This window comes from Tachysurus vachellii, chromosome 11, assembly GCF_030014155.1.
Source record: "Tachysurus vachellii isolate PV-2020 chromosome 11, HZAU_Pvac_v1, whole genome shotgun sequence".
In the NCBI taxonomy this organism is placed as follows: Eukaryota; Metazoa; Chordata; class Actinopteri; order Siluriformes; family Bagridae; genus Tachysurus; species Tachysurus vachellii.
The window spans coordinates 3,955,001-3,967,047 of record NC_083470.1 but is presented as its reverse complement, the minus strand read 5'-3'; the positions used below and the strand labels follow the sequence as shown (position 1 = coordinate 3,967,047).

The following is a 12,047-nucleotide window of genomic DNA, read 5'->3' as shown; positions in this document are numbered from 1 at the left end:
CTGTGTGTGTGAGTCTGTGTGTGTGTATTATTCATGTGTACACAAAAGCCTACATACTGTGCCATTCACTGGAGACTATAACTGTGGAGTTCTTCTCCTGTGTGTCAGTGTGTCCATCCAGTGCCAGGCGAGAGACACAGGGACACAGACCCACACTCACACTGGGGCAGGATTACATCATCATTACATACAAACATGTTCAGCAACATAAATGAATACATCATTACTGTGCAGCTTATCAAAGTGACGGAGGTGTGAGTTCTAGTTAATGTTAATTCTGTGTATAAGCCTAGTGTTCATTCGCATATCTCATATTTCTTAACATGACTCATGAATGATGTCAGTTTACTGCCAACTTAAAGGAGATTTCCAGACTGTTACACATTAAATGTGTTTCTATCGAATTGTCTGTGATGTGTTTATTGATCCTGGTGTTAATTTCTTGACTGATGGTGTATTTTTTTATTCTTCTTGTATGAAGTCTCATGTTGCAAAGAATCGACAGGATTTAAACGCAACCCCCAGAGTGGGGATGGATGTGTTACTCTAGTTATTTTATTTACACAGCGTGAAGAAAGTTAACAATATTAATGCAGGTGTCGGGAAAATTGTGATCGATGAGACTGACAGGGAAATAACACACGGTGCCTTTTAACACAGCGGGGACTCGTGTAGATGTGGTCCATGTTTACTGCTGTAAGACTTTGTGTGAAGTTCTCACTCACTCACTCATCTTCTACCGCTTATCCGTATTAACTACCTCGGGTCACGGGGAGCCTGTGCCTATCTCAGGCGTCATCGGGCATCAAGGCAGGATACACCCTGGACGGAGTGCCAACCCATCGCAGGGCACACACACACACTCTCATTCACTCACGCAATCACACACTACGGACAATTTTCCAGAGATGCCAATCAACCTACCATGCATGTCTTTGGACCGGGGGAGGAAACCGGAGTACCCGGAGGAAACCCCCGAGGCACGGGGAGAACATGCAAACTCCACACACACAAGGTGGAGGTGGGAATCGATCCCCCAACCCTGGAGGTGTGAGGCGAACGTGCTAACCACTAAGCCACCGTGACCCCCTTTGTGTGAAGTTTTACGATTTGAAACGGAAGAACAGTGAAAAGAAAGGATCATGGAAAGCTTGATGTTGACAGTGGCAGGCTCTTGTACCCTCACCACCATGACCACAGGGATATGGAACCAACCTTAAGGGCCTTGTTCAGGGGCCCAGCAGTGGCAGATTGGTGGATCTGAGATTCAAACTCACAACCTTCCAATCAGTATTCCAACACCGTAGCCATTAGTCTACAACATCCCCATTTATTTATTTTTCTTTGCTATATATTTTCTAGGTTGCATGCCATTATAAAACAAGCTCAGCAGTGAACTACCACTGTAGTTCATGGTGGGAATTACACAGGGCCCCATGCACTCACACTCACACACACACCATTTCAAGACTAGGTTTGAGGAAATGGTGCCAACACAATCCACTCTAGGTTCCTGGGATTGATCCTAAAAGGTCCACCTGATCTCCCTTATGTCAGTGCGTGTTTCCTCTGGCTTCTTTTCACTGTCCACAACCATGTCATTAGGTGGATGGTCGAGTGTTTGTGCGAACCTTGTGTGTGCACGATGCCCTCGGACGCACCGGCATCACGCTCGGGGTGCGTTCCAATCTCACCCCTTACTGTGAAGATGACCGAAGGAAAGAAATATTAAATAACAATAAACAACGCAGCCAGTTCCTCTGTTAAAATTATAACTTTATTTTTTTTTCTCATACAAACTGTGATTTCATTCACTGTAGTGATTATTTTGGCTCTTGATTTCTCTTCAGCAGAGAAACGTCTCAGAGTCGGGTTTTTTTTTTCTTCGTGATATTTACAGGCACATATACACAACTGTTAGCAAACTATATTCAATACAGATACAAAAGAGAATCGAAGTTTACAACAGGCCGAAGCTTTCTTTTAACCCTGATTCCTTTAGAAAATTACCTCATATTCTTTTATTTTTTTTCCCCTTTGTATAAAAAAAAAAAATTGTGTAAAATATGGCGATTCGCTCCACAAACACCGCTCGTCAAGCAACGATCGGTCGACTGTCTGTCTTGTGTCACACGATGAGTAAAATACAGTAAAAGTACTGCACGTTTGGCAAGACGGTGTCACAGACTGTACAGTGAGAAAAGAGTTCAGCAGTCTCTCTCTCTTTCTCTCTCTCTTGGGAAAAAGTGTGTTTAACTGGAGGTCCACGGACTGTCGCCGTACACAAGGGGTTGCTTCTACATACACGCGTTGTCCGATCGGGCCGGTTGTGAACCACAGACACAAGATCATGCGCTCAGTGAAAGAGAAAAAAAAAAAAAAGAAGAGCAATAAAACCTCATGCATGCACAAGTCTCTAATAATTAAGACTACACTGAGAAATTTCAGGCTAACACACATGTACAGTATAAACAAACGAATATGATGTCAGTGACCAAATCCTTCTGCGTGATCTCTAGTATTACTTTCATCGACCCCGATTGTTCTAAATCATATGTGCTAAATAAATATCTACTCGCAAGTCGTCCTTAAAAAAAAAAAAACAAACAAAAAAACAAACAAACAAAACAAAAAAAACGACGACGACAAAAAAACAAACACGATCTTCTAAAGCAGGAACTATGATTTGAGTCGACGGTCCGTCGTAGCAAAGGTGCAGCTTGTAACAGTTCCAAAATAAAATTGTGGTTCGTAACATTGCCATGCAGTGGGTGTGGCTAGTTTCTTCGTTTTTACATGTAGCTCCACCCCCAGCTGGAAGAAAGCTCCACCTCTATATACAGGTTGTTTCACAAAAACTCTTATTGATGCCTCCTTTGTTCCTTCTGTTGATCGATCATCGAGTCCACAGGTGAAGTATATTTTGTTGTAAAGTATAAAGGCTAAAAAAAACCCAAACAAACAATTTTCTCTCTCCACATGAGCCAGTGCTGGGCGTCTGTCTGTGAGCTCACGGCGTGGAAGATGACGGACGGCTCTTTCCTCAGACGGTGTGACGCTGCCCTGTGACGCAGCATGAGCAGCAGAGTTTGGGGAAATAATAGATGCAGAGATTTGTGGAGCAAAAGCATTAGCCGTCATCGTAATCGCTTCGTAGCTGCTATATAACAGGGGAGCGTTGGCTAGTGGTTGGGACTAAATTAGAGAGAAAATAAGCAAAGGGTACAAATAAAAACCCTCGCATGAAATCGAGTCGATTAATATGTCTTGCTTTAAAAGTCTTAAAATCAGGTGATGAGCACAGTCTTCTTAGTTCTTAGGTGTGTGCAAGACGCATGCTTTATATTTTACTGATTATCTAGATTCCGTTTTTTTTTCTCAACTTTCTTAAAAAAAAGAAGAAGAAGGGAAGCAATAAAAGGATTATTACGATAAAAACAGATGCTTCTTAAATGACAAGAAATGATACACGGTGCGTTCGGCTAAGAGGAAGAGGAACGGCTTGTCTATGTGTTTCCTCCCTTAATGTGACAGTATATACATGTAGGTGTGTGTTTTAGTCTTTTGTCTGGGTGCCAAGGATTCTTTCACTGTACACGAGAGTGGCATGATGGCACACAAACACACACACTCACACTCACACACCCTGTTCAAGCAAACAGGAAACACACAAGCAGGGATTTATAAAGCGACAGAAAATAATGTAAACGCAAGGTGCTACAGGAAAAACAGAAATTCACACGCGATTACAGTCCGAGATTTGTTTCTATTTACACGCGCATCGCAGAAACCAGGAAAGAAAACATGAGCCTGAAGACTGAACACTTCAGAACGGTGTACACTGAAGTATGCTGTCAAGCACTGAGCAATACTGACATTACAGAGAAGGGCAGCTGTGATACATCCTGAGACAGAAAACTTCCAGACAGTTTCTCCACAACAACAACAACAACAACAACAACAACAACTCAGAAGTGGTGTGAATAACAGAGTCTGTCCAGGCCAGAGTTTGTCTTTTCGAATCATGTGGCACTTTCCTCCTCTCTATTTGGCAAATAACGTCAATATACTGTATACTGGAGTCGGTAATCGTTATTAAAGGTTACAAACAAGGCACGTTTGGTGATCTTGTATAAATAAGTGCTATTTACAGTAAAAATAAGTTAGTTTCTTCTATTCCGTGTCTGCACGTATTCCACACCGGCTCCTGCCCAGTGGCTCCGCCCACTCGCCCTTATCGCCTTTCAGCTCGTCTAGAAACGCCTCCACGTCCCCGCCTACAGAACCTCCTCGGTCCGTTTCGTCAAAAAAATAAAAATAAAAATAAAAAAAAACATCTGAGCTCAGTGCCAAGGCTCAGTTCAGTCAGCAACAAAGCGTCCCACTTATTCTCGTCCCTAAACCAGGCTGAATTGTTGAACCACCTGCATCATGAGGTGAAGACAAATCAGACACACTGATCGTCACGGTTATTTTCGATACTTCGACACGGAAACTGTTTCGTTCTACTGCGTTATTTGTGTCAGTTTCGCTTGACATTTTCTATATTGTATTCTGCATTATACATAGAATTCATGATGGCACGATTAATCGCTCAGCCCCACTATACCGTCTGCTGAGCATCTTCGTTTTTGTTCACTCGAATATTTCACCGCTGCTTTGTTATTAAGGTCGTAATAACGTAATAATAATCTTTTTTTTTTTTTTTTAAAGAAAGCTATTATTTCAGCCGGACAAATCGTCTAAATGAAGCTGTTGAAATGCAATCGTCCAAAAAAAAAAAAAAAAAAAAAAAGAAAGAAGAAAAAACAAAAACACACGGCACAGCCACACACACGGACACACACACAAACGCACACACAGCTGCTCAAACACATGCACACCTTGTGCTGTAATAAACCGTGCTGTTTCTGCACTTGTTATGGCACTTGTGCTTGTGATTTATAATTCGATATGAAGGAGTAGGTCATTAATAACTGCTAATCTAAAAAGCGGTTTGCAAAACTGAAAAACGAATCACACAAATGCTACGTTAAATAAAGCTACAGAGTCGACAATCTGATTCTGATTCCCACACACACACACAAACGCGTACGAAATCTCGTTCGTGTCGGACGCCGTACGAGCACAGAAGAGCGTGTGACGGTAGAAAAACAGTTCGATGTGCTTAGCAGACAAAAATGGCTATGTGCTTTTTTTCTTCTCTCTCTCTCTCTCTCTCTCTCTCTCTCTCTCTCACACACTCTAACTGAAGCTTCAGTCTCACTCATTCTTTTCCCTTTGGTTAAGAACTCCCTGAAGACTGAAGCAGTAAGTGCAGGAGCAGGCGAAGGGATGCTGGGGGAATCAGATGTTTCGGCACGATCGGATTTCACGTGACGATGAGCTGGCTTCTGTCAGCCGTGCCGAGCTGGTCAAAGACCCTACACCGCTGGGTCAGGGGACAAGACAAAGGTTCAAAGGTCAGTGACTTTGTTCTCCACCAGGGCGGCGATCTGCTGTAGCCGGTAGGCTAATTGTATCTTCTGGCTTGCGTGGTCTTCCTCTAGAGCCATGATGATCTGCATTCACAGCACACACACACACACACACACACACACAATGCAACTATAAATAAGCTTTCTGAATTGTACAAACAATAACGTTCTCATAAGGTGTGTGTCTTGGGCGCTGCATTACTGACCTGATCATAATATTTGTTGATGTATTTATAAACCTCGTGCAGAGCCACCAAGCTGTTCATCTCTGAAGCAAAGCTCTGAAAGCACACAAAAGCAGCGCATTGCATGTTTGGCTTCAAATAACATCGGAGCCCGTCGTTTATTTAGCGTTCTTCGTCGTCATTTCCATAGCAACAAAGCACGCGACCTTGTACTACAGACGCGGAACGTCGACGGGTTCTGAAAAGTGTTCTGTAAGGAGAAAGGAGTCTCCAGTGTCAGTGCTTTGTAACTTTATGTTTTCCAACACGGGAGAACCTTCAGGATACGGCAATCTCTGGCTTCTTGGTACTTTAAATGTAACTATAAACGGATAAAAAGTATGTTTTGTTCTTTAATGAATAGAAATCGCAATTGTTGGCACACTGATTTAGTATTATTTGAATTGGAAAAGAATCATCTTTGAGGTGATAACAATTATCAAGGGTTACTGATTATTTTCCTCTAACAGCACAAAGCCAAGTGTTTTATTGCTTACATACAATCCTGTGAATTGAACAATGGCTTTGAACAAATAAAAGTGACTTCGCAGAATGGAAATGAGATGGATAACGAGTGTAATTTGTGTGTTAGAATCTCACCCCGGATAACTCGGTGAGCATGGAGTTCATCTCCTGATAGCATCCTGATGCGGCACTGTGAATATCACTGTAGTACCTGGAACACAAACACACCGCGTCACTCAACAGTGCCGCGCTGGGAAGAGGTGTGTTACCGCTCAGAGTCTCCGAGTGTGCTGCGAAAGCCTCACCTCTCCACTAGCTGTTTGTATCGGGGGATTTCTCTGGCGTACAGCAGCTTGTTCACAGGCGAATCCTAAACCGGGACAAAACAAAGCACACTTTACCCTCGCTGGTTCTCAAAGCCAGCATGAGCACAGCAGTACTGAACACATGCAGTGTTTGACATGTTCTGTCATCCTGCTGGCTCTCTGAGGAAGCTCGCTCAGCCTTCATGGTAGAAGTGAGGTCACATGGTTAATTAACATTGACTCGGCATTCAGGGGTTAATTAGCTTACTGACCCGTCCCACTTTGTGCTCGGAGGTGGTGCAGGAATCGATAAAAGTCTGAGCGATGACGGACAGGACGGCGTCTATGCTGTCTGTTACTTGCACATCGAACACAAACTGAGGGTTCTTCAGGATGTTCACCCAGAAACGCAGAGGTAAGCTGGAGGGAGGGGGGGAAAAAAAGGAATAACTGATTAACAGAGTCTGCAGTGCTTCCCACACCTATAATCATTTGAAGGTTGATAGTTTACGTGTGTCTAAGACAAATGTGAATAGTAAAGTTACCAGCTACGTATAACTGGATTACTGGATAAAACATGTTACTTGTTATGGGTTTGCTTAAAATTGTTTCCCCAAATAATAAGTTTTCTTTTTAAAATTTAATTCAGAAGCAGCAACCAGAGCTCAGTTTCTAAAGTGTGTGTGTGTGTGTGTGTGTATGTGTGTGTGTTTCCATATGCATTATTTCATAGTATTATTTATGTCTTGTTCTTCTTCGTATATTATTACTAAATGAAAAAAGCGAGAGAGAGAAAGCGAGAGCGAACGTGAGAGCGAGAAAGAGAGCGAGTAAGAGAGAGAGAGAAAGCGAGAGAGGGAGAGTGAGAGAGAGAAACGAGAGTGAGAGATACTGAGAGAGAGAGAAAGCGAGAAAGAGAGAGAGAGCAAGAGAAAGAGAGAAACGAGAGAGAGAGAGAAAGAGAGAGAGAGAAACGAGGGCGAGAGAGTGAGAGAGAGAGCAAGTGAGAGCGAGCGAGTGAGAGAGAGAAATAGAGAGAGAGAGAGAAAGCGAGAGAGGGAGAATGAGAGAGAAAGCGAGAGAGGGAGAGTGAGAGAGAGGGAGAGAAACGAGAGTGAGAGATAGTGAGAGAGAGAGAAAGCGAGAAAGAGAGAGAGAGAGAGAGAGAGAGAGTGAGCAAGAGAAAGAGAGAAACGAGAGAGAGAGAGAAAGAGAGAGGGAAACGAGAGCGAGAGAGTGAGAGAGAGAGCAAGTGAGAGCGAGCGAGTGAGAGAGAGAAATAGAGAGAGAGAGAAACGAGACCGAGAGCGAGCGAGAAAGTGAGAGAGAGAGAGAGCGAGTGAGAGAGAGAGAGCGAGTGAGAGAGAGCGAGTGAGAGAGAGGATGATGAACCCCTAGCAGTTGAGCTATTGCAGGAGTCTATTTTATTTCTAATATCTGTCTTATATTCGATTCAGTTCAGTTTTCATAGCTCTTTAAACATTTCACATCGTCTCAAAGCAGCTGTACAGGAGTATAGAAACAGAATAATAAATAAATAAATAAATAAATAAATGTGAATTGTAGGTAGCGTACATCTCTAACATCTGTTCCTATTGTGTCATTTATCATACCTAAAGTATGTAATATATCTAACACATATTAGGACCTGCCCTTATGCCTATCCCTGTCTTTCATCCCCGACTGGTTATGTTTCATATGTGTGGGAAACACAGGAGTATCTTAAGCACTGCATCACCTCGGTTCAGAAAATCAAACACATCGAGTTAACAGACAACGTGGTGTATAACCTGTTAGTTTTCCATATGTGCACCGTCTCTGGGTCGTCGATGCCGTGTTTCTCCGCCATGTCGTCCAGGAAATCGAAGAAAAACCTGACGGCGATCGGCGGAGGCCGCTTGGTGTTCAGGATGGCCACGAACACGTCGTCCACGAACTTCTGCAGAGTCCCCTGAACGCAAACAAGGCAGACACGTGGCGGTGTAAGAGCAACTGCTACACCGCACCGCACCACACCACACCACACTGTAGCGCTGAATGAACTGACATCGACACTGACTGTAACACCGGGTGATGTAACCCTGTGCTCACACAAGCACTTGTGAAGTGACAAGGTGTTAGGAAGTCATTTATTTTCCCCGAGACATGCAGATTTACAGCAACGGATGGTGTAGCAACGGTCCCCACAGTCAGGCTGAGCGGAGGTGAAGACATTGTAGAATAAAACCAAAATAAAATACACTACGCATAATGAATTAAAAAAAAAAAAAAACAGGACAAATGAAAGAAAAAGCTGCAGTGCAAAGTAAACTAGAGAGTAAAATAGGAGTGCTTTCCCTCAGGGACTTAACAATAGATGAAAGTTGGTTCTTTAGGAAGTCTTCCAGCTACAAGCAGCAATAACCGCTAAATGCGGCTTCTCCCTTATAACAGTAGGAGTGAGGACGGTGGGACTCGGGGTGCCTCGTTTTCTCCCACTGTGAAACATGTTGTAATTATGAGCAAAAATGTGTTCGCGTTCAAGACGGAGGAGAAACTGATTGCTGTGATTTGTCAATTTAGACCTAGCTGGATATAGAATAAAACAAATGATGCAAAAAAATAACCTGTAGAGATCCTGGGCAAGTTTGATGCATTAATACGCAGACAGATTGCAAAGCTAATTACAAGCTAATTACTTTATTGCTGGAAATAGTATTATTTATATAATAAAAAAAAAAAAAAAAAATAAAAAAAAGACGGTGATGGCAAAGAAACGGAAGTCAGACTGAAAAAAACAAACAAACAAACCTATAACCAACAAGGTGACCTAAGGGCTATCGGTGTATCCATGGAAACCAGCAGCCGGCGTGATGTGACGTAAACAAACAGCTGCTAGTGTGAACACAGGGTTGTAGAGGTGAACGAAAACCTTGCGACTGGGGAAAGGATCTTCTCCTATTACTGAATCATAAACAATGCATGACTTTTGAAAAAAAAAAAACTTAAAAAAAAAAACTAAATAAAACCTTTTCTTCAAATTTCCCACACAGATTTTTTGAAGAATTCTAAACTATGAGTTACCTTCATAGAGAGCAGCCTTGTGAGATAGATCTCTGGGATGGCTTTGGCACGCTCTCGCTCTCTCATGCTGCTTTTTCTGTGTTTGGGGATTTCGGGATCCTCGCTCGGTTTGACGAGGTGCCACAGACGGAGACCCTCGTCTTCTTCCCCCTCTAACATGGGTGTCTCTGTAACAACCGGAACAAAACACCGCGGAAACGCGAGCAGCTGAGTGAACAGGTTGAGGCCAGAAAACAGCAGTGGGTGAAGTTTTCTACTCAGACTGTCCTGTGATGGCTTTAATTTGATTTATTATTAAAGGACAAATCCACCCTGAATGGCTTGCGTATTAATATTTATCATCAACGACAATGCGAAAAGAATGAACGTAACGAATGCAATAAAACTCTAATTTGTTTTTATTTGAGATGTCAGTCTGTTTTCACTTTGGTTAACGGTTTACTACATCATTTCTATCTAAAGAGAGCCACGCGGTCTGCCTGGCGTCTCAACACCATCACACTCATCACCCCTTATATCCCTAGTGAGCTAAACTGTGTCTCGAGCACGACTCTGTCTAACTGCCTTGTACAGCTACACCGAATCCACCCGTTATTCCAACGTTTGCTGTCCTCGCGTCTGCGCCGGATTACTCGTTAAAACGATTATTGCTCATTTTCGGAGCTGAAGCTGTTTTATTTGTTTGCATTCCCTTTTCTGTTAACAAATGCCGTTGTACCTGCGCTTGCAGTGACATCAGAGCGGCAGACAACCGCACGTTATCACGCGGCGTTCGTCGGCGGAATTGAGTCTTTCATTAATTTAGCTAATTAATATTGATAAATATTTAAAGACTACTTAAAAGCGCTAATTATTCTTCACTATGAAGTGAAGGATATGAGAGAACAGATTGAACTCGGAGCTAATCTAACCCTGCAGCTGTACAGCTTCTACCTTTATAATTTAGCAGCTTTGCAGCCATGCAGGACTGGAACAGAACAGCCATCACCTTTTCTCTTTTTTATTTATTTTATTTATTTAAGTAAGAAGCTTACTTTCTCCAGTTTGGAAGATCTGATTAATGCCTGTGACACCGGCGCTTGAACGAGGGATGAGAGCCACGGTGGCGCCGTCTGGCACCTGGGGATATGAGAGAGATTGAATAAGGGCGTCAGATAAGATCAGACACAACAGAATACAAGAATTACACTGGCTGTAGCACTGCTGAAATTTCCTACAGGCTGTGAATAGGCTTCCAAAGTATAATTTAAAGCGAAGGAAAACACATGGTGGCAAATTTCCGAGCTGACGCAAAGCCGTCTCCTCATGAGCTGAGCACGGTGGAGAATCTGACGCAATGCTAGACTGGATTATTGATCGTTCTGTAATTGAATTCCCCATGCATGTCTGTTTACTTGAGGAGATGCACAGAACAGAGAAAATGCCATAACTGTTAGAGAATTCTTTTTTTTTCCTATTTAATTTGAATGCATTTCTTTGAAAAGAAAAAAAAAAAGTCTGTAAATAAGCACGCTACAGTACAACCCATAATTACATGCCTTTAAATGGATGCTCGAGGCATTGTGAGATGTGACGCACCTTGTAGTGCTGCAAAGTGTTGAGCTTCTTCCAGTGACCTTGCACTATGCCTGTGACGTCATCATCAGACAGGGTCAGGTGACCTGCCTGCCCTGAACGCCACTCTGTTAACGTGAGACACAAAGGAAAGCATTAATAACCTACGGTATGGACACACAAGTAGCTTATAAATGGACATGACAAAACATGGATGTAAACATTAACGGTGTGAACAGGATGCTTTCGTTTTCTACTACGCCGTACCGAGGTCCAGTGAATCGGCCGAGGGCCTCTGAGAAAACGGAGCTCCTTTATAGATCTGGTCCAGGATCTTGTCTTTCACCTGGGTGATGGTGTCCACATCCAAAACCTTAACAGGACAGGGCTGGACTTCTATTCCGTTCTTTACCAGCACTGTCAGAGTCTGAGAAAACAAACACAGCGGCACATTCACAAAAAACCTAAATCGGATTAGAAATATAAATTCTCTGATTCTCCAGATTAAATCAGGTTAGAAATCTTAATTCTCTGTGCCGCAGGTTCTAAACGTGTTCTCGCCCACACACGGGATCACCTGAGATGCTTTTGGGGTTGCAGGAGAACGTGAGCATTAAGGAACGGGAAATAATTATAATTGTATAAATGTTGATAATGATATGGTTCGATGAATATAAAGAGGTTCATGAAATATTTATTCATAATTAAAACTGTCAGATTAATATTACTGTTATTTCATTAGACATTCAGTTCATTAAATATTCAAGATCTATTTAAAACCGGACTGCAGCAGAGCCACAAGCTTCGTACTGTCATATTAATCAACCTGCTCTTTATCCTGGACACTTGCTCCTAGCTTCTAGAGGATATCGTAGGGTTCAAACATTTGACATTAGCACTGAATCTGATACGGTTCGCTTCGGCAGCCTCTGATAGATACGAGACCTGCTGTGTTCGGA

General features: G+C 42.7%; 1 protein-coding gene across 2 annotated transcripts in view; it reads right to left on the bottom strand.

Annotated features, from left to right (window-relative positions):
- Positions 1–1,755: 1,755 nt before the first annotated feature.
- The window catches only part of plxnb3 (plexin B3), a 113,256-nt gene continuing 102,964 nt past the window's right edge, over positions 1,756–12,047 (bottom strand). For both annotated transcript variants that reach the window (XM_060880876.1, XM_060880875.1), the window contains exons 26-35: positions 11,356–11,515; positions 11,113–11,216; positions 10,569–10,653; positions 9,535–9,701; positions 8,262–8,422; positions 6,744–6,891; positions 6,472–6,536; positions 6,302–6,377; positions 5,684–5,758; positions 1,756–5,561 (exon numbers count right to left, since the gene is read on the bottom strand). In XM_060880876.1, the coding sequence (XP_060736859.1) occupies positions 5,457–5,561; positions 5,684–5,758; positions 6,302–6,377; positions 6,472–6,536; positions 6,744–6,891; positions 8,262–8,422; positions 9,535–9,701; positions 10,569–10,653; positions 11,113–11,216; positions 11,356–11,515 (1,146 nt within the window). In that variant the 3' untranslated portion in view covers positions 1,756–5,456. The remainder of the gene's footprint in view (positions 5,562–5,683; positions 5,759–6,301; positions 6,378–6,471; positions 6,537–6,743; positions 6,892–8,261; positions 8,423–9,534; positions 9,702–10,568; positions 10,654–11,112; positions 11,217–11,355; positions 11,516–12,047) is intronic.